Here is a 27,046-nt window from a genome sequence, read left to right on the forward strand (position 1 = left end):
TAGTGCAAAACAATACATTTTATTTGTTCACAGTTAAACACAAGCAACTGCCTTGACATTTTAGAACATTCTAATAAGGACAGCAAAACCTCCTTTTGGTTTAAGTTCTCTTTAGCTTAGGATTGTACCATTTCCTCATGTTTCATATTTATGGCATTTAATGTGGATTGTTTAACATGCTTACAAAGAGCGAGGCAGGGAACAGATTAACTTGACAAAGACAGCAATTTTAGATTTAACTAAAAGCAGTCAGTTAGAAAAAAAAATATATCTGTTTCCACTTCACTGATGGGACCCCTTCAAACAAACTGCAAGTTAACTACATACAGCAGATCCATGATTTTTAGACTTTTACAAAAAAAAAATAAACTGCAAAATTTGATCCTCCGTAATCGTTGTGGTCCATAAACAAACCGAAAGTGGTTTCTATCACTATCCTGGTGCTAAAGTCCTTTTTAAAAGAAGAAAAAAGCCACCTCATTGAGCTTGCATTACCACCAGGGCACGTTTGTCACCGACAACAAAAGCTGCCTCTCCTCTGGACGATGGAGGCTGCCACACCAGCAGGGTGCTGCTCTGGGGCTCGGCACAGCAGGGTGCTCCAAGGAAGCCATGCAACACCTCCAGCTCCACCAGCCGAGCTGCCTGCAGGGCAACGTGCAAACTGCTCCACTCCCCATGCAGGGACCAGGTGGGATGAGAGGCAGGAAACCTCCAAACCTTACCAAAACATACGCTACCACGTTTGCTACCACTAAGTCTTAGAAAGCCTATAGACATGTCGACAAAACCAGTCTGTCACTTACAACCAACTCTCTATTTTCTATTCCATGCAGATTCAAGCTTTGACAAAACCACTTAAGTTCATCTTACTTTCAGAGTTAGGACTGACCAACCAAAAGGACACAGAGTAACGCAGACAGGCAGAAATGTATTTCAACCCGAGGTGTTACGGACAAAGCAGCAGGAGAAGCAGTGCCTGGCACAAGTTATCAGACCGCCAGCTCCTCCAGCAGACTCCTGCTCCTCCTCAGGTTAGGATGGGAACTGATTTAATGTGGCCTTGATTTAATACTTGAGACAATTCTCGACAAGCAGCTGCCACCCACAGAAGGTCTGAGAAGAGGCCACGTGCTGTGCAGGTACCTGTGAAGCCCAGTATGGCCACGTACGCTTGGACTCAGACACACCTACGGCTTGAAACAAGCACACTGCCTTCCGAACCACAGGCTCTGCTCTGTCACAAAGGAGACTGAGTCAGACCACTGACAAGCCCTGACCCTGCAATCCTCTTTCACTGAAGGCTTAAACATGATTAACACAGAAAAGCTTTCACCATCAGATTCTCAGTTCGATCGAGCAAGCTGCTTCTTCAGCCTCATCTTCTAAGGAAATGGGGATGAAGGGGATACATCTAATGCCAAACTGACATTGCTGAGCTGAAAAGCGTGCTGCAGGTGGTACAGAGCAGCACTCCAAGGGAACTGTTCTCTGCAAGTCAAGCCCCAAAACAAACTCCCAGGTAGAAGCCAACTTCTTGACGTCAGAACACAGTGGTCTTGCTCAGATCAGGAACAAAAACCGTGAAGGAGTCCAGGCAGGACAAATACTTCCCTGATTAGAGAAAGAAATGCTCTTTGTGAGCTGCAAATCTTCATTCTACATACATGTTCTGCATGCTCTCCTCATGTGACTAAGGCTTCCTTCTCCCTCTTCTCCCACCTAATTGCTTTCCCCTATGAACCAGTCTGAGGTCAGTACCAGTCTGTCAAACAAACACAATTCCAATGCAATCAGAAGCTAGTGTTTTAACAAGTCTTCACATATCGTCTCTGCATTACAAGCTCCAGTTCCTTGTTAAGCATCTGTTCAAACGAAACTTTCCAAGAAATGTTAAGGACAATATAAACAGTGATTATGAATTAGGATGAATGAATCATTTTGCAGAGGTACACCGTTCCTTAAACATTTAAGTACTCAATTGGAGTCCAACTTAAAGATCGGGCTCTGAGAAAGGTGGGGCAGCAGACAGGCAAAATAGAGACCTTTAGATGAACACACCAGAAATTCTAGCGTTGCTCCTTTCCGTGATGAAAACAATCAGAATCACCCAAACAGGCAGCACAATTAACTGCTCTAAATTGGAAGCTTGCAAGGAAATACAAAGCATTCATAGTAGACTCACAAACGTTAGTTTGGCCTCATATTGCACTCAAGTTCATAAACGCAGCCACTCACTGCGCACAGGGAGAAAGGGAAAAAAAATATCTGTAAATGCTAACAGTTGTCCCTTCAAATTAGTACACGCTGCTAAGGACTGAATTTGAGAAAGAAGCAAGAGTTAGGCTGGGCATTTCAACTGCAGACCCAAAAATCCACCTTGCATTCATTCAGCAGCCTTCTTGTGTTACTGGACATCAATCCTATTCCACTGCATGAGCTAGCTGCTCAGACCAAAGAAACATAAAAGCTTTTAGTTAAACTTGCATTCACGCCTCCTGTTCTATGCCAAGAACATGAAAATAACACTGATTGACTATCTTCCTTTTTAACTGTGGTCATGATGAGTTTCGTTGTAGTCCATGATATGAAGCTGTCCAACACTGCTTTCCTGGATCTTAGGTGAGAGGCTAAGGTTATCGGGGCTTGGAGGAGCCTTCGTCTCCATGCTTGGATCTTTACATAGTTCAGTCTTTAGAGTATCAGAAAGGCTGTTGATGGTTACACCGTGCTCATCACACTGGCTCTCACTCTTGTTGCGAAACAACTCTCGTGACTTCATGCCAAGGAAGCTCTTGGAGCTGGGGAGTGAGCCTACAGTCAGTGGGACGGCAGAGGAGGGCTCCCGCAACATGGAGGTCTCCCAGCGACTGCTGAATCTCTGGTTCTGTTTTTTTTCTGGGGTGGAGAGCTCACTGTTGCTCCCACCTTTACTGCTACTGCTACCTCGAGTGCTGGGAGGTTTGGTTTCTCCATTTCTATCAATGGTCTCTTCACTGTATCCTGCCACAGTATCTGCACAACCTTCGTTACCACAATCCAGCCTGTTTTGGAACAAGAGAGGATACAGCATCAAGGAAATGGTAACTGTTACAATGGGAATGGAGGCGACTTTCATTACTTCCTAATTCTAGAACTGCATGTATGCTTCAGCAGGCCTACACCAGGTTTCCTTCTGCAGTTTCGTAGTGAAGCAGAACTGACAGCGAGTAACCAGGAAGGGAATAACTTACAGTAATCCTAAAGCAAAACAGAACTGTATCCTGGATGGATCAGACAGGAAAACGGAGGTAGCTATGCACTGTGCCTGTGTTGCAGATCTTTCACCTATCCCAAGAACAAGTTTTTTGCTACAAATCTGCTTGCAGTGCAAAAAATGATCCTCATGCTGTAGAAGACTGGTGTAGAACGAGTATCATCTGAGGGGAATCAATACCCAACTGTTTTACACTTATACAGCAACTTCTTCAAAGAACAGTATAAATAGAGAAGTTTGCCCAAACTTTGAATAATGGCTCAACTATCTGAGAAGTATTTTATGAGCATTCCCAATTTTGCTAATGACTCCTAGTAATCCAGGAAGAATCCCCAAATTCAGTCTGTAAAAGGAGGAGTAACAGAAACACCTTGAAACAATACATCCAAGTGCTAGGAATCCCCCAGTTATACAAAACCCCTGGAGCTGGTTGTGAGTCCAGCACACTTTGCATCATCATCCTCACCTTTCTTCTGCTGCTTCAGCTGCTTCTGTTTTTTCATCTTCAAGTTTTTTCAGTGGGCTGTTCTCCAGTCGGCCAAACAGGTTCAAGATCTCCAGCTCAAACGCCTGGGTGATTCTTTTCTGGGCCCTGTATCTACTTTCTACTGCTTGCAACTGACCTCTGAACAGAAAGAGAAATCAAAACCTATCAGATCCAGTATCTCCAAATTCTCCCTCAAACATAACACTGCATCTGTCAATGCACTCACAATTTTTTTATTAGAAATCTCTACCTTGCTTTGATTTTGACATCCTCCAGGTATTTCTTTTGCTCCAAGAAGAGGTGGTCCTTTTTAGAAAGCTGAGATTCCAGTTCAGCTATCCGTTTCTGGGAAGCATCGAGCCTTTGGCTTTGCTGCTGAACACACAATTTTGCTTTCTCCAGTTCCTTTCGAAAAGCAGCATGCAACATTTCAACCTCCTCAAAGGAAAGGGCACAACGTTAAGTACAATTTGATTGTGTGCTATTTTTATTTAGACATGTTTCTGACACTATAAATAAGCACAACTTCAGCAGGATAAAAAGATGCATTTCTAGAAGTTGATATAGAAAGCCAGATAGCGAGAGGAGGTACACACAGTCACTGAGAAAGCAATCCCCCATCACTGGAATTTATCAGCAGAATTTATCAGAACTGCTGTTCTTTATTAAAAAAAAAAAAACTTTTTAGCAAAGCAAACTTGTCAGCTCTGCAGATTAGGCAGCCTCAGTTTTAAAACAATCTTTTCAACATGGCCTTCAATAAAAACACAAAAAATAGTTTTGTTTTGTTTTTTTGGCTTATTCACCTTCTTCAATTACTTGCTGTCATGCAGAAACTGTTCTACTGTGGGGCAAGCTGCTTGCTCCTAATTAGAAAAAGGCTTATTTGAAGTCAGGAAGTAAAACCACACGAACCACAGGTGTTTTAGTAAAGTTAGCACTCCTATGAAGAAAGCAACTTAGGGGGAACAAGCAGCTGCTTGTTTTAGAACAGCATATCACACACTAACTAGTTAAATCCCAGTTAAGATCCTCCTGCAAATGCCAATACTATTCCATGTGATACACTTCCACAAACATAAGAGCCCAGTGTTGCTTAATCTCCAACAGTCTGCTACCAATTACAGCAGGAGCACAGTAAGGTTTGGGACTTACAGCAGTGGCATGAAGAAATTAATAAGGATTCAGATGAAGTGGCTAAAACTGACTTCAAGTGTATGCTAACACACCATTCTTAGCTTTCAAGAACAGCGAGCTGAAGAGATTTCATAACCACACAGTGCATAAAAATATCTGAACAGAAGGCCAACAAAACATGTTAAGCTCTGAATCATTTCTTTTATTCTGACATGAAGCTATTTCAGCTTGATGATGACTGTGAGCCAAGTCTTCCCGGAAGGCACCGTCTGCAACTGTACCTTTGTAGTGTCTGTGTGCTTGTGCTGCAGCTGCTCCAGGTACAACTCATTGACCTCTCCAAGAACCAGAAGCTGTCTGTTCAAGAACTCCATCTGCTGTTGCACTGATTCACTGTTGGAAAGCTTTTTAAAGAGAAATTGAACAGAATTAAACACTGGATTTAACATTTCAGCAGGAGTCACAGTTGACCAGCACTGCTCACAAGCTATTTTTATTAAAAAAGGCAAAGGTCATAGGTGCTACAGAAATGAATTTTCATAAAGGCAGTGACAACTCATACAGGCTCTCACCACACTGGCATTGTTTCCTTCAATCATGTTTCCACTTCGATGAAAAGCCTATTTAACTTCAGTAAGATCTCTCTAATGCTCAGATTTAGCAGGGCTTTAATACAAGTTTATGTTGCTCACTCTGTGAGTTCCTACTGCATGAAGAGCAGCCAAAATGAGAAGTTTCAAGAGCCTTTAACTGTTTAGAATTTCATCACCACTATATGCTTCTGTTGTTTTTGTGCAATGAGTATCAGATTCTATGGATCTAGGCTTTCAGAACAAGAAAGAAAAAGCACTCAACTGCAATCATCAAAAGTGAAAGAAAAAAAAAAGACAGACAGAGGGACCCTGCAATCTGTGACTTCTCTTACCTTTTGAGAAACTTGGCTAAGCAGCAGTTCTGTGTGACAGACTTTGTTGTTAGCCTTTTTCAATTCTAACCTCAGATCTGCAATCATGGTCCTGCAGTCTTCCAGCTTGGTCTGTTCAAACAAAAAGAACTCGCTCAGGGTCCTGAAACTTCAGCAAGGAGCAGCAGTGCCACATGGCTGGAAGGCCAGAACCACCAAGGCTGTGAGTCAAGTTATGTAGAGCACTTGTGAAAGTCCCAGAACAGAAGCTAAGAAACTGCATTTTCCTATTTCCAAATAGAAGACAGAATAAAACAAGAGCTGCGAATGGATGAAGACTGTTTAGCCAGGCATTTCCAACTAAGCTTTGTCTTATTCTGAATTAGGACAATACATCCAAAGATGATCATAAATTTCCCATAGGTATTTCATGCTCTGTCATTGGGAAGGTTATTTTTAAAACCACAGTGAGGAGATAACACAATACTGCTCAGTGTTCTGCTTCATACCTGCAATTCCTGGCTCTGGTTGTAGAATTCCTCACGGTCATGTTGCAGCTGTCTGATCTGGCTGTGAAGCTGAGCCACTATACTTTCATGCTCCTCCTGAAACTGGTGGTACCTGGCCTGTTCTTTCTGCAGACTCAGTTTCAAGGCCTGGATTTCTCTTTCCTGTAATTTCAGCTGATCTTTCTGTTGAGAACCCCATGCAAAGCATTAGACAAGACATTTGATTTATTAGTTAGAACATCTATTCAGTGCCACTAGCTAAGTAAAGCAATAACATCAGTTAACAGCATGCAGGCTGAACACTTCTCCATACATGGAACATTCTGCGTAATGTATGGTTTTGTGGGGTTTCTTCAACTTAAAGAGAGACTGAATGGTGCTAGAGGGGACTGGCTGGTAACTCAAAGTTGCATCCAAAGGCACAGTGAGCAATAGCATGATCCTCCCCGCCACACTCTTGACAGGACTTAGACTTCAGAGCTGAAGCCACACTTTATTTTCCAAAATGAATATGGAAAGCTCTTTTGAGTTCTTAAGTTATTTACTGAAAAGTGAAATTGTAAATGGAAGTAACTACAATAAAGAGGTACAGAATTAAACATTCTTCAGTGCACTTACAACCTGGAATTTCATCACAGTAAATAACTCAAAGAACGTCTGAGTTTTCCAACAGTTATTTTTCCCCTCTTTAATTGAGGAGCACTAAGTAACCACTGCACTAACGGCGAAGCCTTTAACAAAGGAAACTGCTTGCAGAGGTAAAGCAGGCAGTCACCCACTGATTCAGCCACTTACAGTCAACAGCAATAATCACAGCACACACAACTCATTCACGTGCCATTCCACAAACACCGACTTGAGTAAGGTGAGCTACTGGGCTTCTGCAACTCAGTGGTGCTGAGAGGTGCTGCCCAAGCCAATTAACTCCTGTTCTAGGAGCAGTGATTTAGAGCACTGCTAGATTTGTACCCCTCCTCACCATGGCAGCGTTGTGCTCCTCCAGTGCTGTGGCTTTAATCACTTTTCTCAAGAGGCGCCGGTTCCGGAGGGCGTGCTGTTGTCTTTTGAAGCGTTCGTACAGCAGCTGGTTGTGCAGCAACAGCAATTGGTTACGCAGGGTGTGAATCTCATCTGAAGGGGGAGAACCTGGGTTGGAGTTACAAGACAGAGATGAACACACACACACACCCACACGCACCCAAGACAGTAGCAGGTCATTGTTTAAACAAGTCTAATAATAGAGGAACAGATTGCCAAAACATAAGAAACATCATCACCTCCAAAGTGAGTCCAGTCAGCAGATTTGCTTGGCAGAGACAATCTGAAAAATGAAAACGCAGCATTAACTGGTAAGTTTAAATATGCAAACATTAAGCAAATCGCTTTAAAATGGAATCCCCACCTCAAACGAGCTTACAGCTTAATAATTAAGCACGATGATGATCAATTTATACGGGGAGAATAAAGAGGAGTTGTGCAAGAAGCAGGTTGCAAGGGCAGATGGTGAAAGAGGCCATATTATTTCTTGGAACTCAGCAAGAATAATTCTCTCAGGCATAAAAAACAGCATAAGGACAAAGTGGAGTACAGAGTAACGAGATGAAAAGAAGGAATGCAGCAGATGCATCTAGCCCTTAAATCTGATTCTTCAGTTCTTAGTGTCATTCTATTAGAAAGAAGAAAGTATATACAGCTCTAACAGACCTCCCCACCACAGCCTTCTCCCCCCACTTTTCATAAAATATTAAACTAGTTGTTACTATAAAGGATTGCTGGGTAGAGAATCTAACTCAGTTAACAGTAACACTTCACAGAATATGCTTTCATTCACGTTTCCTAGCACAGGTGCTTTCCAGACAGAGGTATTAAAATAAAGCCAACACAAAAAAAGTTGCATGAGAAAGTTTGTAGAGTATGACTTTCAGTCACCTACTTGTTCAGTTCCTTAGTGTGTGCATCTGCCCCCTGCTGTATCAGCCTATCCAGTACTTCCACGGGAGAAGTAGAGGACATCCAGTCTTTATCCTGGGTTCCCTTGGCTTTCTTTAGCAGCTCCTCAGTCTTCTTGCCAACAAAGAGGTAGGCAGTCTTTGGTAACGCAACCTCAAAAAGGTGCTCATACAGGGGAGGCTGTCCACTCCCAAACACTGCTCTTCCTTGTGCTGATGCTTTGCAAGGGCTGGGAGTGAGAATACTCGTCTCCCCAGAGGTTCCTTCTCTGTTACCAGCAGGGCTTTCACCAGAGCCTCTGCAGGGTTTGTCTATGGGAGTAAATGTTTGTTTGGGTGTCTCCAGCACACTCTCAGGCCCAGGCTTGTCCAGAGAAGATATTAAAGGCTCAGAGGTCAGACTGTGTCCCTGAACACTAGAGACTACTGAGTGGGTCTTCTTCTGAGAACCCGACAGATTTTCATTCGTGTGGTAAAACGGAGAGTCAAAACCTCCCCTAGGCACCATGTGTTCAGCATCGGTTGTGATCTCAGAGATCTCTTTAGATATTGCATCTGAAAAGGATTGGAGGAGGGAGCACAGTTATTTGCCAGCTCAGCTTAGTATACTTTGTTTCTGTACAGTGTACTTATTGCTGTTCCAGTGCTGTATCCTAACCAGTTCTCAAAGCATCCCTAGGCATCCATTTACCTCATCCATGCTTGGACTTCTCAATAACCAGGGAAAAAATCCTGCGAGGTGTCCTAATATAAAATTAGACCAGACCACGATTCAGGTCCAGATGTGAAATTCAGAACCAGACCATGCTTCAGAACTGAAAAGCGCAAGCTAATTCATGGTTTTGAGGTAGAAGAATGATTTGCTTCTGTTTTAAATAGCTCTAGTTCTTAAATTGGTCAACTTTTCCTCAAAAACTTAAATCCTAGAATTAAAATGGGCAACACAAAAACGTGCCTCAAACAAAAAACCCCAACAACTTGCTTCGAAGGCAACACAGATTTACAGCAGCTAAAACACCTTCTAGAGAGCTTGTTTTTTACATCAAAATCATACTCACTTCAGTAACCTTCTGAAGATTAACTTTGCAAGTTTTACTGTTTTCACTGTTTATAAACAACAGCTGTATTTGAAAAGAAGTGCATTAACCATATGAAATCTACTGTAGAGAGCATGGTGAACAATGCTGATACAGGGCAAGATGCTTCAGAACAAGCTGTGAATCTTACATTTCTATTAAATATACTTCCTTGGCTAAGATATATGTAAGGATGACAGAAGTTACCTTCTTCTCTGTCCTTTTCAGCACTATCTTCAAAAGACAAACCGCCTAAAAACTCTGGAAGATCACTTAAGGTTACTGAACTTTTACTACCAGATGTGTCTGAAAAAAAAGAAAAGAGAAAAGTTAGTTGTACAGACTGCACAGATGTCTTGTCTAGTCTTAACAGAGCAAAAAACAGGAGCCTCTTACTGCTGTAAAGACCTTAGATTAAACGCATCCCCTTCTTAAGGAAGCATCTCTTCTTGTGGAAACCAGTTCAGAGACGAGTCACATTTCTCCTGATCCAGGAATTTCATTTGGTAAACTTAATACCTGTTACTGCAGGTGGCCTCCTCTACCAAGAAGGATTCAACTGAACCCATTATGTTAAGTTAGAAAAGCAGCCAAAACCTAGTGTGACTATTACACTTCCACATTAGCTTTAAACTCCTTCTTGGCTTCAGTCCTGGCTACTCAGAAACACAGTACTTACTTCCTGAGAAGGAGGTAAAGTAAACTGATTTATTACACTTCTGACCAAAACTCTGAGACAGCTGCCAGGAATACACACCAACTGTGTGTAATAGCACCAACTGTGCAGGACAGAAACCTCACGCTCACAGCTCAGTCACAGATTATGAACCAAGTGAAGAATCTAGCACAGTCTTCACTTGTAGTTCATGAAGTTCAGATTCCAGGGTTGCTGTTACAACGTCACCAGGAAAATGAGCTTAAATTTCATTACCATCTCCACCCTGGGGACAGTACAGAAGCACAGTACAGAAGCCTCAAACACAGAGTCAAAATCCCTTTTTATAGCTGTCAGAGACGTAGATGATAGAGAATGGAAAAGGAAATCTAGATTTACCTATTAGAAGCTGAGTTCCTCAACCATCCACTGTTGCTTTCAACATTCCACAGGACTTTTAAAAAAAAAAGGTTCAAGTACAGCACTACAATTGTAGATAGCAAACAAAATTTTTCCAAAAGCCTTTAAATTTGATCCTTAAGTCTGGATCAAATTGTAAGGCTGCACACAACATAGAAGTTATTCAAGTAAAAGCTTCGAATTTGTTGCTTCTGAAAAAAAAAAAATCACCCTCAAACCATCAGCTTTTTTTAATCCTTTTCCAGGTTTCAGTGCTGATATTCATATTTAGATGTGTGTAAGAATGCAAGAGGGCTAGTTAAAAAAAATATCTGCAACCTATTTCTGAAGGTGAACAGTTAAAATTGAATCAAAAGCATCACAGGAAGGTTTTAGGCTGAACCACAGGTTAAGGCAGGATCCTGGAACTATGAAGAATTCAGAGGAGAGAAAAAGAGAAAAACCTGTGGAAAAGTGTTTGGCAGTTGGAATGTGACAACAAAACCAAGGTTTGTCTAACACAGGTTATGGAAAATGGGGAGAGGAAACTGGAGTTTACCCAATGATTTATCGCTGCTTATGACATTTTGCTGTCGGTACAGTGAAGGCCTCCCAGAATCTGGTTTGTCCTCCTGTTAGAAAAGAAACACAAGAAAGGCATACAGATTTCTTGCATCAGTATCTGTGGGAAGCAAATCTCTTGAGTAGTTTCATAGAAATGAAATTCCTGCAGGTAGATACCTTAAATAGCAAAGCAACACAACAGTTCTGTGTAAAATGATTACACAAAAATGTGCAATTGGAAATGGCAAAAGTTTTCTAACCTTAGAAATTGGGATTTTGTAATAAAATATAACATTAAATCTGTTATTCTGATTTTCTTTCTCATTTATGGTCATTGCACATATCATCAGTCAATGACAAATTGTATTCATTTGGCAGAAGAATTTTGTTGTACCTTTTTAGGAGGTGTGGCAGCAGCTGAAGGAAGTGAGACATGCACAAAGTCATCTGAAGTGCAGGGTGGAGGAGATGTGGCTGGTGTCCCCAAAGGTGTTCCCTTCCCCACTGCTGAAAAGTGGGAGCAAAACTTTTCTCAGTAAGGTTCCCATTGCCACATATCAGCTGAACATTGTATGTGAAGAATTGTGTGTTTAAACAGTATCTCAACCACTTCTTAGATCTCTCTCAACTATTAGAAGATAAAAGCACAGAGTTTCCAGTGGACCTATTTCAGACCTGGGCACTCAATTCACTGGAATTTATTTCCTCTCTCGGTATTTGCACTAGTACTACTCTGGATGACCTGGTACTCTGTTCACAGAATTAATGGCTCAAGCCTCTCAAAGTTCCAATTTATGAAGCAGACAGCAAAATTTATAGTGAGAGTTTCTGTTTTAGTAATACAAAAACACAGCACGTACCAGATGTGCCAAAAGCTTTGCTGTAAGGTTGCGATGCTGACTGGGATGACTCTGATGGGACAATTCCAGGGGAGGTTGGTGGAGTGGTCATACCACAAACTGCAGAAGGACTCCAGATGGTAACCTATGCAAAAGTAATACACCATAAACACAGATCAGCAAAGCTCATAACAGGAACACGTGTACTGTGAGACATCCATATCCAGGTTCTGACATTGCAAACAAGATGGGAATGAAACCTGAAACGTATGCAAAGCTCTGACCAGTTCACAGCACTTCTCAAAGTCATGATTTTTTTTTAAGACTGTCACAAGAAGGTACACACAAGGCACTGAACACACACTGCATGTGATCCTCTGCTTTACCTGCTGTGGCTCAGTTGACAGCTTTATTGACTGCGGGCTCAGAATCTGAGGTAGCTGCCCTGGCAGTTGTGATAGTGTTAGTCGAGGAGTGGAATATGGGGTAGATGTCCCTGAAAATTTAAAAAGATAAATAAAGTATCCTACATACCAAATACAGAACAATTATTCTTATGGTTAATACTGAAATGTTTTATTTAAAAGCCTTTAAGTCCAGTAAACATATACAGTCATAGCTAGCAAACAAGAAAATTCTATTCCAAACCAAGAAAATATGTTTTGAATGTATTACATACTACAGCTTTTGTTTGGTTTGGTTGCTTTGAGGGCCCAGGCAGTAGTAGGCTAAGGTAACTTTGTCAAAGTTCTGTACGTCTGCATGACCACACATGCATGCATATATAAATAAACATACATGCATATAACATCATATACAAATGTTAAATGAAAGTTTGTTTTCCAGTGCTTAAGAATTGGACTTCAAGTGAGATAAATCAATTAAGGTGCCCTTTTGCTATAGGGGCCATTTTCTTCCTGGAAATGGGTATTCATTAGACATCAGGCAGATCTTACCATAGCTGCTCTGTGTGTCAATGTAATGGCTGGCACTGGGGTCAGTTTGATGATGTTTTAAGTTTGTACAGGATTTCCGAGACGCAGAGTAATAGCCATCTTCATATGAGGCTTCTGCAGGGTCCAGGGAGATTTTGGCACATTCTATCACAACATCATGAGTTTCTAGTCTTTTCCACCTGCAGACAGTTTTTGGATCCAAAAGAGTAAGTTAGTCAATTATTGCTACGAACAAAGGTTCCTGGAGATTTCAGGAATTGGCTTGTAGGATGGCTCATTTGATCCAAACTGCCTTGTATGCTCCCAAATGCAAAACAAGGCACTGTACAGAAATTGTAACCAGATGACTTGTGAAAAGGGGGTCTCAGATAGGAGACAAACAGCTTTGATATAGAGATCCGTAAGGACTGCCATGGAGCATTCTGGAAAGGAGGAATAGCATATGAAGATTCGGTTGATCCTGAGCTTCGGCAGCTGTAGAAATCAGCTCATTTAGACTCAGATGTTGGTTGCCAAAATTTAGAAATGCCAGCAGACAGGGAACCATATTATTTAAGCAACTGCCACCTGCAATGCCAGTTTCAGGTCTGTGTTTTGGCTCCTAAGTTTTGGGAACGTCCTTTATTATTACTACCACCTTCGCTTGGAAATCTTTTCTCACTAAATTTAGCAGCCATATCAGATCTGCCCAATATTTCAAGGGATGGAAGTTCACTGTAAAGAAGAGAAAGCACAGAAGGCTGTCTATTAGGCTGTCTATGAAAGGCTGAGTTACTTTTGAATATAAAGACACGTGAAAGATACCAAATCAGAAGGCTTCAAATTGTAGTTTTGTGCCAACTCAATTCCTCAGTGGTGCCACCCTCTCTCCATCCCCCTCCTCCCTGTCTGAAAGAAGCCTGCAAAACTGAGCACTGTGATATTCAATAGGTTCCCATTTAGCAGTGTTTTCCTAGTGGCTCTGAAAAGCAGGGCAAGAGCACTACTGTGCAGCAACAAGAGTCAATTTCTCCTCTTCATTGGCTGGGCCTGTGGAGACAAGAGAAAAGCAGCAAGTGGTGCTGCTGCAGGCAAATGAGCCTATTTCTAAAGAAAACTAATACAGCTGATGTTAAGACATACCTGTTAAAAGAACTGATCTGTTAATGGAACCAATGTCTAGGTACCAAAACAAAGACACACCAAAGCCATTTCAAATGGGCAAATCCCACCAAGTACTACAACAGACCAAAAAATACGACCCAAAACTTACGCCAATGTTTCCTTCCTATTACAAGGGATTTTTTTCTTAGAACTTTGAGAACGTTTGACTATAAAGCCATAAAATTAAGACAAAGTCAGCAGTTGGGTAAGAGACAGATTCTATCCCAAAATCAAAATGAATACAGAGCCCCAACATCGCTGTTAACAGCCCTTCATGACAAAAGGCTGCTTATTCATCCAGCTGTCAGCCTGGATGAAGAAATTTTACATTTACCTGGTGGACTTAGGAAAAATGGATGGCAAAACACCACTGGCACACACTGTTGTCAAGAGAAAAGGTTTTGCTGTAAGCCTTCTGAAATAAGTCAAGTACAAACTGCTAGTTTGCAGTCTTTCCTAGTAGCAGAGAGAACATATGTACCTTCGTGGGTCCAGTTCATGGTCCTTAGATCCAGTCACTAATTCTGGATGAATTCGCACATGTTCCATCATTGGCTGAATGAGCAAGAGCAAAAAAGTACAGACTTCAATTAAAACATTTTTTTCTGCTTGCACTAAACTACACAAAGCTGAGAGCTAACTCCTGATCACAAAAATCAATGGGATTTTTGCATTTAACAGATGTTCAAAGCTGACACACATTGCCAGATTCAAGAGATGATCTTGTTCCCAAATGAGCTTTCATCCCTGTAGTACCCTGTCTTTATACATTTTTGTTGAGTAGCACTCAGTTAAATAAAACAGTGTACTAACGTAGCACATAACTGCCTTTGAACAGCTATGAATTCCTTGTCTCAGATAACAGAGCTGAACTGCATTTTTACCTTGACTACCTCTTCAAAGGTCCCCAAGTTTTCCTTCATACTGTAGTGAGAACGCAGAAAGGAGACAAAATTGCAAGGATACATTCCATAAAGCCGATGAAAGAGAGCATAAACACTGGCATGAAGGTGGACAAGATAAATCTCTGCCACGTGACCTGGAAAAAGTAGTTAGATTTTATTTTATTTTTTTCAGTACATTGGAGTAAAGAACAACACCTCAAGAAGGCAAGCAAAGTGCTTTTAAACTTGAAATGCTAACTGGAAAGTCTTCACAGTAATGAACATTCCCTAGCAAAGCTGTGAAGTCTTCAGAGTGAATAAGCAAATACTCACTCATCCAATCACAGCTAACACAAGAAATAGATATAGACTATTAAGAATTAAAGGATGCTGGTTGGAATTTGTCCCTTCTATCCAAATGTAAAGCTCGAAACCACTCTAGATAGTAAGACAGCTTCCAAGATTGACCAAACGATTAAAAAAAGACAAGGTATGCTTCACTTCCAAAGTAAAAACTGAAAGGTTGTCTCTACACAAAGCATTCTGACTCGACTCTTACCAGCCATCTTTCCTCCTATAAATTCCAATCTTAATTGCCAGTGTCAAATGGCCCTCTGAGCAGTACCTATGTGTGCTTAACCCAGCCTCTGTCCACACAGCCCTAAGACATCCATGTGTAACTACAGTGTTACATCTCAGATAACTCAGGATTTCTACAAAACTGATGTTGTAACTAAGCTGACTAGGTTTGATGACATTTCAGTACTATTGATAGTTGTAATTAAACTCACGCACGTTGTTTTGCTCTCCTACCCATCCGTACCTCAGAATCTCAAATTGCTAAATATCTGCCTCAAATATTAGCAGTTTTCCCTTCTCTATTAATTAACATAAACCCCTGCTTTTTCACTGCCATCAATGTAGCCTTTCTAGCCAATGACACTTCACATAATAGCAGCATCACACTAAAGAATCTAAGACCTCTAATTTTTGCATACTGACGTACAACCCGATGCTGTCAAAGAACAGCATACCTTGTAAGCTGCAACATTTTCTGCATTTAAATAATCTGAAACCATTAGGAACCCCACAAAAGAAAGGGTGTAAGAATCTCAAGGATACTGCTACATTGCAACTGCATGCAACCAAACTGAAATCTCACCTGGATTCTGCAAGCACCAGGCTGAGAGACGCCCAAAGATACCAAAGAAATCATGGAGGTACTGTTTGCCAGACTGAGGAATCATTGGCAACATGGTTATTAGCACTAGGACACCTGTGGTGAGTACTACTACATCTGTGTCAGTCTGCAAGAAGGGAAAAAACTTGCATTAGTTGACTAGAGGTTGTTTTTTCCAAGGGTGAAGTGAATGCTGGAATCATCATCATGGAAAATATCCACTAGATTGAAACAATCTCTCCAAAACATTCCATAACTTAATGGACCAAGGTTATTGTTTATTTCATCCATAATAAATTTAAGAAATATTGTAAAGTCTTGTGCTTAACCTGTCACTTGCCCGCTGCTTTTCTGTTGAAAACACCTTCACTTAAGAATGGAACATCACCACAATTCCATCAATTAGGTAAGAAGAAAAAAAAAAATCACTGGTATGTGAAGCATCTTATGTACTGCCTGTCCTTCTTCCCCAGAGCCAAGCACAATGCACTTCAGCATCTAAGAAATGGCAAACCTGACCATAGCATTCAAGGATGTTGGCCAACTACCAACACAAAGGTCAGATGATATTCTACCAAATGTGAATTCCTGCAAACAAGTTACCTGTGACAGTGCCCAGTAAGTTTGCAGGATAAATGATTCACATGATAAATTATTATATAAATTATTGTGTCTTTTAAATCTTTACTGAATCAAAAGCTAGCTTCTCACAGTTTCAGAGTCTTCCAATGTTCAACAACAACAAAAAACAAAACAGCACTGTTGAAACACTGAGACCCGAGGGTGGCAATGCTGTATGGCATACAAGCATAAACAATGCCTGGTTGATGACTCCAGTTGGTAAATATTTCAAAAAGCAGCAACTCAAACAACTGTCAGAACTCTATGGCTTATACTGAGAAAAAGGGCTGTGGGAGTAAAAACCTTTAACTTGATACAATAAAGAACCAAATTTTAAAGCATGACCAGGACACACTCAAACTCTTTCCCTGTGCAGCACCTACTTGCTCCCCCAGTTCAATGCATGTTTTCCTTTGCAGTTGCTCTGCTGCTGTTTGGCTCATCTATGCTGTGGAGAGTGGAATGCATTGCCTTAGAGGTATGCATTTCAGAATGCACTAGTGGGAAGTTATTGTATTTCTTACTAAGATTACATTCAAGGTATCTGCCTGCTTTGCCAATAGCTCTCAATCTCTGGCACAGTTAAAAATAATACCAAAAGAAGAGTTTTGGTGAACTTTTCTAACACGAAGCTCTGCAGTGCCTTCTTTAAAGAGAAGACTGTCAGTAACAACAGGGTCAGCACAGAATATTCAACTGAAATTTTTAAACTCTATATTTTAATCAGCATCTCTTCTCACAGCTTAACTAAATGACATCAAAGCAGAAAAATACCTTGCATTGCAAGTATGCACGTTTACCTCAAGTGTACAAGTGTGACAGCTCTTACCTTGAGACATTTAAGCAATGAGAGCAGGAGAGGTGCTTGAGAAAGCTTATGTTTCCACGATGGTTGTCTTCTTATCACATGTCCCAGCAGCGAGAGTGTAGGTAAACGAGTAGCAGCTTTGCCCATATATTCATTAATTTTGTCCAGAAGGTGCTGATGGAAGATTTGCAGAGTGGCAGAAAAAGGGAAGTTTTGTGTTTGTTTGTTTTTTAAATGCTGAACTGATATATGCTCTTCTTCACCAATCTACATTCAACAGTTTGCTATTGTCAGTTATGGAAACTAAGGTGAGTTTACACGTACACAGGATCTAACAACAGATCCAAACATTAAAATGACATAATGATACATACATATATAAAATGATACTATATAATTTGGTCAAAACGATATTATATAATTTGCTCAGCCATAATAAAACATTTCCAGTGCCCTCCACTCAACCTATTTAAGAACATTTATTTGCTCTCGAAACACCCATTTTTTTTTTAGCTTGAGGAATCCAGCATTGAACAAGCTGCAGCAGATGTTGTTCCAAGAGACAACATCACTCCTCAAGGTTTTAAATTTCAGAACAGCCTGACCAGTTTAAACAACCCCAGGAATGGAGTCTTCTGAAGACTTTAAAAAAGAAAAAACCCACAAAAAACACTGCAGTGCTCTTACTACAGAGATACTGCATCTCTACAAGAAGACAATTACATGTCATAATGTAAAAGCTGAATTCTAGCAGACGTTATTTCAAGGTTTCTTTAATTATGAGGCTAATATTTGTCATATTTTTTTACTTTTATTTTTTACCTTGTCGTGAGGCTCCTGCAATGTGGACAGTATATGCAGTGCTTGCTGAGAATTGGTTTCCAAGTAATAGTCCACCAGGCTGTTCACAAGCATAGGTCCACGGTCTTAACAAGAAAAAAGACAACATACCTTTCAATACACTAGAAATGAAGCATTTGTTACAGGAATGTTGCTCAACTTTATAACAACTGTTGCACAATTTCTGACACAAACTAGGACTTAACTGTTACCAGACCTTTAAGAGAAGATCTCAGCTACAACTGATGGAGCAACTGCTTTGGGCTCTGTAGGAAATGAACTTGCAAGCTCTTTTGTTTGTTTTAATAGCAATGACTGTGACACTGTCTGACCTTAAAAACCTGGAGGTAGCTGAACTGCAGGAGTATTCCACCCAGTAGGAGAAGAGTTCAGGAGCAATTCTATCTTCACTCCCTTTACTAGAAGGACATTAACAGTGCTCTCACTCCCTGAAAAGGCTCCATCAACATAAGGGATGCTTTAGTAACAGAAAGCGTTCTCTTCAGGGTTGGGTTTTTTGCTTCCAGTGAGTGGAATTCCACCAGTTCCCATCACGTACATAACACCTAATTCTTTTTACATACAATCCACAAAGAAAGTTTCATGAGTTTGCATCTTGAGGTTATGCCCCAGGAAACTCCAGTCATTTCATAACAGCATTTTAACAATTATATAACAAACCTTTGGAGAGGCATGCTATTAAGCAAAACAGACCAAAGAGGAGACTCGAGCCTTACAGCCATTTAAATTTCAAATACTAAGAGTTTCTTTCAAGTCATATTCACAAAACAATGTATTTGATAGAAAAAAAGAAAAAAAACACCATTATTCTACATTTACTCGTGCCTAAGCAGAATTCTACCACCATAAGGATACGTACCACAGATGAGATTATCTTTGAATGCAGCTGTTATGTCTTCCAGAACACCCAGAATTGGAGAATCCAGCATTGAGAGGAGCTCACCAACATTCCCTTGCTGAGCCATGATGCATGTACTAACATGAATGTGGAGGTTAAAATGTCAAGGAGTTCCTCATTTGTGCCTCTACCAGACTAGGAGAGAAGAGATGAATGAGCTTTCCTTTTTCCCTTCCTGTCCTACATCTCTCACCACTTCCTTTTCTCTTTTCTGCAGTACTGGCCATTTAACAGCTTCACACTGAAACGATTGCTAGAGTTCACACACCTGCAACAAAAGCTCTGAGAGAAGAGTTTGGGGTTGTTTTTGTTTTTAATGTTTGTTTGTTTTTAAGATATTAATGTCTTTTATGGAAGCCTCTGGCCAGTGTACACTGACTGTCACAATATTCTGTTAATTTAAAAAAATACTCCCTGAAACCACTCAATTTCTTAACAGCAATTCCTCTTCAACCAACCACTTTGCACAGTGGTCTACATTCTGGAAGAAATCCACAGCTCAAGATCCTTCACCACTAGATGAGAATTTCTCTGCCCTCAGCCTTCCATTATTGCATACTAACAGATCTGTGCTTTAATATTTGCAATGTGGCCAAGTTGCAGCTGTTCAAAAACTCAGGGTTACTACAGCTGCTGTTGCCTGGCCATCCATGCATACTAAATTACAAGCTTTGCAGTACAACACATTTCAATTTCACATGTATGATTTGTGCACTCTATATTAAAAACTCCACAGCACACAAGCTGTACAGATTATTACAAACAACACTGTGTAGATTAAATGACTCAGGTCATCTCTGCAGTACTGAGCAAGAGTAAATGTAAACCATCTCAGTCTTTTTAGGGGCTTCCTCCCAAGGAGCACTGAAGGAAAGGTGTAGTTACCACACCTACCTATTACAATACATCAAATTTTCCTTCATCCATAAGATTCCTATGCTGAACTCTTCCAAATGACAGAAGGAATTTGGCTTCAAATCACACTGAATTTTGTTAGTAAGGTTTTCTTTTTTCTTTACCAGCTAGCATGCATTTTTCATTTCCTCTATGGAAGGCAGGACTGACATGCACCAAGCTTACATACAAGAATTTTATTGTATTTTTTTTTACTGGAATTGTGTATACTGTACCTGTTCTGTGGATGCCTTGAGCTTCTGTCTGCAATGCTGTCAACCACACAGCTTTCATGATCACTAAATAAAGAAAAAAAAACATGACAAGGTTAACAAAGTTTAAAGCTTATCTCTTCCTTATCAAACCAGGTAAATTTAGAACAGCAGAGCTCAGTATGTCCTGTACTGGAGTAAGGAGGACCTGTGTCTGTAAGAGGTCAGCCCTTAGTTTTGGAAAACACCACCAAGTATTGCAATTATGCCTCTTCTGGAATTGTCCATAAGTTAGGTTGCACTATATCCTCAAACCAGATGGCTTTCACAAGATCACAGCTTTCTACTGTGAATCTTAAGCTGCTGCAAAAAGAGTTTTATTTTATAGGTAAAAACTTACCAAAAAAAAGTCTTCTCTTACCTAGAAAACTTTGAACCCAGCAAAATTTCTATAATATTAAAGTCCTCGGTCTCTAGCTAAAACACTGTTACACATTAGCCAAGGACTATGTATCCACGTTCTATTTTGGAAATAATGTTATCATTACTTCTGTAGATATTACTTTCTCTAGAGCTCACATCTGACAGTTAGTGGATTGCAGGAGTTAACCTGTTCACCAGTAATCTTCGTCATTTGCAACATATCACTCCCTATATGCAGAACTGCCCAAGGTCACTTTTATTGGGGCCACAAGCCATCAGCTTACTTAATTTGGCACTGACTGCAATTTCAAAGGTGATAATATAGCACCACGCTCACAACAGGCATTTCTATAGCAACAAACTTTCTTAAAATGCTTCAGCAATCACAGTTCCAGAACACAGAATCACCCTCGATTCTCAACGATCACAGATAGATCAGCAGCCCAAAGAAAAGCAGCTACCTGACAATTCCCAGGACATTTCATGGCTTGTGTTGGCACGACCTTAAAAACTGTGCACTCAGAAACCAGCTGGTACTGTGAGAAGAACCTCAACTGAAGAGAATAGAAGAGAAAGTTGGGGGTGGAGGGGAAAGCGCTGCATTTCACTCGAATACGTAAGAGCTCAGAATGCTTTCCAAAAAGATGAGGGGCAGAACTTGTTCTTGCATTGGGTTTATTTTGCTTTGACTTTGGAAGTGTTACAGACTTCCAAGCTTCAAGTTCTTCCTCAAAGAGCTTTGCTGGTCAGAGAGAAGCAATGCTCGAAGTGGGAAATCATCCACTGAAAAAGTTTAAAGTCATTCCTCTACACAACCTAAGCAGTCAATCTTCTGCTTCACTGTTCGTTTTCAGGAGCCAAGTATTTCTTCAGTTTCTAGTAATCACTGAAACATTCCATTTAGTAAATTACAGTTATATTGAGATACCCAGAACTCACACAGTCCCAGAGATAGTTTACTACAAGTCACCAACTCCATTACATCCGAGAACATTATCTTTGAGATCACCCAAGGCCTGCTAACGTACATCCCTCATTCCCCATCAGGATTCAGCCTCAGCTTTGGTTAAGCAAGGGATTCATGGGCTTCCTAAGCAACATGAACTAATTGTTTAAAGTCTTGTTAACAAGAGATGGATGACCACACCCCCAAAGCTGCAAGCAAAACCTGTTTTGAGAGTTGAAGTGGCATAAATAGCAGTCTGCTTTTTTCTTATTTCTTTTTTCTTTACCCCATCATGACCTTGTCAATGGTACTTTCTTTGCTCCCCACACCCACCATTGCCTAAGCACCTTTTACATACAGAACTGAACTCACCACCCAAAATGCTTTTATTTCTGATTTTCTTCTAGGAATACCACATTGTGCTGGAGCAGATTGTCACGACACCAGTAAAAAGGTCAACAGCAGGTCTTCCCAAGCCTGGTATTGCTAGAGGAGAGCTACAGCATGGTGGCATCAAGAACCACCTATGCCACAGCAGTGGCTGGGTTTTGGTGGCCAGGTTCAGCACTACCCTTGCAGTCAGATAGGAAGAACTCTGGCTGAAGTGTTCAGTAGGTACAAGGATTTCAACCTTTATGCTGTTGGCACATACAAACACTACAGTCAGACCAAAGCAAGGTGGACAATGCAAGCTTAATCCATGAAACTACACGCAGAGGTAACTAATAACTTCCCAAGCCCCCTAAACTAATTGAAACAGATGGCTCAAGCGACCCTGTGCCAAGAAATCCAGCACAGTCAAAATGAATTTGCCTTACACTCAGTTGTGCACTGAAAGCACTTGCCATGAACTGGAGCCATGCTCCAGAAGCCAGCATTCAAAATATGAAAAGAATCCCAAAGCCAGGTTTAACAGTGGGATGGTATTAGAGGGGAAAGTTGATCAGCTGAATAAAAACCAGTACAAAGTTGTCACCCCACTGCACACAATTAGTCCTTTAAAAAAAAACAAACTTTTAAAAAGCAAATCTGTTTGATGCAACATTTCCTTTGAAGACCTTTGTGAGGAAGAGATTCGAAATCCTAAGAGCGCACAACGCACAGCAGAAATGAACAAACCAGGGAAACCCACAACAGCATCACCACTATGGCATGCTTTAAAGACAGAAAAACAAGCGCGGTTCCCAGGAGCTGTGGTGATTTCTGACTAATCCCACAGTAACCTGGGATGTGATTTTCCAATCTTTAGATAAGGATCTCAAGACAGACCAGGCTGGGGAACGTCCAGTACCTTGGAACAAAACAACATCATCCACTGAAAGCCACAGCAGTTTGCACCTGGGATTGGTATGGCATCTGTGGTGACCAGATCTCCCTTAGATCTCTGTGCTATCACATCATGGTTGTGCCTTGCTTCTCAGACACACAGCATAAAGACAAGTCTCTACTTCTTCCATCACTAGCTGCTGCAATCATTCCCCCACAAGAAGGATTTCCACATCCACGCAGCAATCCTCAGGACAGCACTAAAACAGTGCAACTTCTCCATGCAGTTTGAGGCTCTTCACTACCATTAGGTTTATGTAAAACATCCAATGTGCTCAATAATTAAGATCGAAAAAATTCTGCTTTGTTACCTTTTAACATTTCTTCTCACCAGAAGATACAAACACCAAGAACAAGATAGTTATTCTTATATTCAGCACCTTTCATAAAGACAAATTTAACTGAAGTGTGGTCTTTAAGTACCAGCACCACTTCAGAGCCAGCTTAAGAGGGAAAACAAAGAAGCCGAGAAATAAAGAGCCAAATTAAAAAGTTCTCAGTAGTTAATTTAACCACAACACAATACAGCTGAGCTGCAAACACGACAAAAGGGAAAGACTACACAAATGTTCATTGGAAAAGGCTACGGAGAGAAGGAGAAAAAGTATTTCAAAAGAGTACGACTTCTGTAAGTATTTCTGTCAAGAGATGTTCTTCTGTTCAGTGTATTTTTATCTCTAGCCAAGGGAAAAGGCAGCTGGTAGTGCCAGTTATGCCTCTGTGAGGGGTGGGGAGGAGGGGGACGCACTCAACATACACACCTGCTCCTCCTGTAACGTCCTTAGCGTTGGCTACAGTGAAGCAGTTCAGAAGCACTTAGTGCTGGGTCATGTCAGCATTTCATCCCTTTTCATTAAATACAGTTTGAGACATACAAGGGAATGGTTATTTGCCCCCAACCAAAAGCACGTAGATGTTAACAACGTAAGAGCACTGCTGATAGCCACAAAATGAAACTGAAGGCTTACATTCTTCTGTCTGATTCTCACTGCAGGCAAAGCAGGCCACGAATGAGGACAGAAGTATTGCACAGGGGTTGTTATTTCTGAAGAACAGCTCAGACTGATAAGAATGGAGCCCCTTATGTTCCAAGCTTTCAGATGTTCTATGGTCAAACAGGATACGCCTCACTCCAATGTGAAACACAATCCTGGCTTTGGTTTCCTAGAAATATCTGATTTTAGAATTTCTTCACAAGCAAAAAAAGAATGAAAACTGAGAGTAGGAATAAAAAGCAGTGGTGGCAACAGGGCAGTAAGCAGCTCATAGCATTCTTTTTTGCCTCGTGAAAATATTAACCCTTGAACACTTTGAACATCAGTTTGAATGGATCATTACAACAGGCAATACAGTAAATATTCATTTATAAGAATGCAGGTGTCTGGCTTCTCCTAATAGTCTACATTTTTTCTGGTTATTTTAAGATCTAACACGAGATCCTGCTCTTAAACTCAGTAATTATTTTATAAGGTGTAATTCAATATTACATTCACATTCACGTACTTCGTTACAGGTGCTTAAACGAAGCATGGAGACCCAAGAAGACCAGCACCTCCACATAAAGAGAGAATCACATTCAGCATCTTTAAAGATTCTTTTGAAACTGTGCTGTGCCAATATACTACACTAATTGCTACCCATCAAACTTCTGACAGAGAGAAAATTGTTTAAAATCAATTCATGCTGAAAAAAAAAGCCCAAACATGGCAGAGATGACACATAACCCTTTGGCAGCAGCCATGCTAACAAGCCAGTTACCAACCTGACAAGGAGTGATTTCAGCTCCTTACATATAACCATATCTACTAACAACAAACAAATATAAACAAGCACTGCTTCTCTATGCCAATTTAATCAACAGCACATGAGGAAAATAAGTTTAGATACAGAATCCTTCTAGAACTATGCACAGAGAGCTCTAGTTCTCACAGCAACACAAGTGAGACTCCTGAACCACTGCTGCAGGTTTGTCTGCCCTTAAGAGAACCCCTTAAGCATATCCCAGGGGTTACAGTGCAATCCAATAGGCCTTCAAACCTCTGCAAACCAGCTGCTGCGCTGTCATCTTAATCACCCCAAAATCAAAGCAGGCACTGCACAGAGCCATTACTGAATGATGCTAAACTTCTCAGTTAAAAACAATGAACAATACCCAGGAAAGTGAAATGGGGATACACTGATTCTAAAATTCTGCTCTGTGTCTTAATGTGATACCCAAAGAGGTGCTTATGATCACTAAGTATTATTGTCTTCATCACGTTTTTTTAAATTATGTGAAAACACTGCAGCTGCACATCAGACCAAGCTCTAACAGTCTCTCCAAAAAAGCCACTCATCTGGCTACAATGTGCCATAAAATCTGATATCTCTTCCTCACTTCTGCCACTAAAAAGTTCACTGATGATTTATTTGACTTGCTTATGATGGAAAATACCTTTTACAGAGACACACATGTGTGTGTATGTGCTGCATGTTATTTGGCTCTTACAGAACCGTGGCCTGTGGTAACCACACCACCAGGTCATTTCAGACCCAACGAGAAGGTGTCTGACAGCCAACAGAATATCAGGGATCATGACAGGTCAGCAGCTCAGCTCTATGTGGAGCCAAGACAACATTCACTGGTTTGATCAGAACATCTGCCATAGCACAGCACATCTCATGTGAGAACCCTTCAGTAGCACTGTTTTCTGTTAGTCACCGTAAAATAACTTCTCAAGTAACAGAGTCAGGTAGCTGAGATTGAAAAACAAAGATAAAGGCATTTAATTAAAGCTTATCTCATGACACATTAGACGCTCTGACTACATTTTCATCTGAGTAATCCACGTCACTCCACAAAAACACAACTTAGCCAAAGGCTGATGAGGCTGTTAACTGAAAAACAGAACAAAAAGAGATGGTTTTTGTTGCCGTTTGAGTAAAGGACATAAAATCCTTGATTTCGAACTCAAATGTAGCTCATTCTGATAAGCAGATCTGGCACCTTGCTGCTGCTTAGCAAACTTCAGAAAGCTGCACTCCCAGTGCTCACAATAACTGCTGCATGCTCAGGCAGTTCCAGTCCTTCAGTTGCCAGCTCCCTGTGGCTCACACAGAGCACTGAGGACCTTCCCCACCTGATGGCATCACTTCAGCACTGCTCCAAGCGATGGTTTCTAACAACTCGCTGCAGAGGAAAGGTCAGGATGGGACCGAAGAACAAAAAGCTCCTGCACTTCTAGAAACAGCTCTACAGACGCGGCCCGATCCCCAAGCCGGGCCATTTCTGAGGGGTCTGAATCACGCACCGCTCTGAGGCACGTCTTTCTCCCACTGACTGCCTTGTAAACGGCTCATTAGGAGAAAAAAAAATAAAGAGAGAGAAAGAGGAGCACTGACTGAACAGCCAGCACGATGACAGAGCGCCTTCACAAAGCGAGAACTGCGGAGCTGCAGCTTCCCAAGTTCTCCGTGACAACGGGAAGCCGGACGTTTTTGTGCTCCAACAAACAACTCCCCGAGCGAGGGGAGCCGCCCCCGCCCAGGCAGCCCCTCAGGGCCGGAGGCAGCCGCACACCGCCGCCCGGCGCTGGGAGCGGAGCCGCGGCGGTACTCAGAGAGCGACCCCGCGGGGTGAGGAGGAAGGAGGAGGAAGGAGGAGGAAGGCAAAGGAAGGCGCGCCGCCCCCCAGCCCCGCTCGGCACACCGCCGCCCCCCAGCCCCCTCCCTTTCTCCCGCCGCCTCGTCCTCAGCGCTCTCCCCGCTCTCGCCTCATGGTGTCCCCCGCTCCCTGCCGCTCCTTTCTCCCCCAGCGGGGCGGCCGCAGGCCCAGCACTCACCTCGCCCTCTCCTCCCCTCAGCTGTTTACCGCTCAGGGCTCCCCTGGCCCACAGGGCGCCGCCATCTTGGCCCAGCCTCCCCCTTCCCCCTCCCATTCACGAGCTGCCTCTCTCCTGGAATCCATCCGCCATAGAAAGTAATCCCGGGCAGCTTTCCTACCGCCCTTCCCTCGGCGCCGCGCCGGTCCCACGCCGCCCCTCTCCGACTGCTTTCCCTCATGAACCCTTCTTCCTCTGAGGGAGCCGGAGGGGCCGGACAGATGGCCGCACCCACCCGGTCTCTCACGGCGGAAGGATC

At 41.7% G+C, this 27,046-nt stretch overlaps 1 protein-coding gene across 7 annotated transcripts; it reads right to left on the reverse strand.

Moving 5' to 3' along the window:
- Positions 1–27,046, reverse strand: TSC1 (TSC complex subunit 1). 7 transcript variants are annotated; one of them, XM_052669436.1, is made up of 23 exons: positions 26,909–27,046; positions 20,257–20,319; positions 19,088–19,261; positions 18,190–18,293; positions 17,389–17,541; positions 15,921–16,065; positions 14,759–14,913; positions 14,356–14,429; positions 12,732–12,910; positions 12,162–12,271; positions 11,797–11,920; positions 11,331–11,443; positions 10,932–11,004; positions 9,526–9,624; positions 8,227–8,797; positions 7,571–7,614; positions 7,273–7,439; positions 6,294–6,476; positions 5,806–5,916; positions 5,162–5,284; positions 3,994–4,181; positions 3,723–3,881; positions 1–3,044 (listed from the first exon to the last, which is right to left on the reverse strand). In XM_052669436.1, the coding sequence occupies exons 3-23, from the start codon at positions 19,191–19,193 to the stop codon at positions 2,549–2,551; spliced, it is 3,477 nt and encodes a 1,158-aa protein (XP_052525396.1). In that variant the 5' UTR covers positions 19,194–19,261; positions 20,257–20,319; positions 26,909–27,046; the 3' UTR covers positions 1–2,548. The 7 variants fall into 7 exon arrangements, with proteins under 7 accessions (XP_052525396.1, XP_052525400.1, XP_052525399.1 ...); XM_052669440.1 differs by lacking the exon at positions 26,909–27,046 and adding an exon at positions 26,749–26,859 and having other exon boundaries at positions 7,273–7,424; XM_052669439.1 differs by lacking the exon at positions 26,909–27,046 and adding an exon at positions 26,749–26,859 and having other exon boundaries at positions 3,994–4,178.

The sequence above is a fragment of the Tympanuchus pallidicinctus genome, unplaced genomic scaffold, assembly GCF_026119805.1.
Source record: "Tympanuchus pallidicinctus isolate F22 unplaced genomic scaffold, pur_lepc_1.0 scaffold8, whole genome shotgun sequence".
Lineage (NCBI taxonomy): Eukaryota > Metazoa > Chordata > Aves > Galliformes > Phasianidae > Tympanuchus > Tympanuchus pallidicinctus.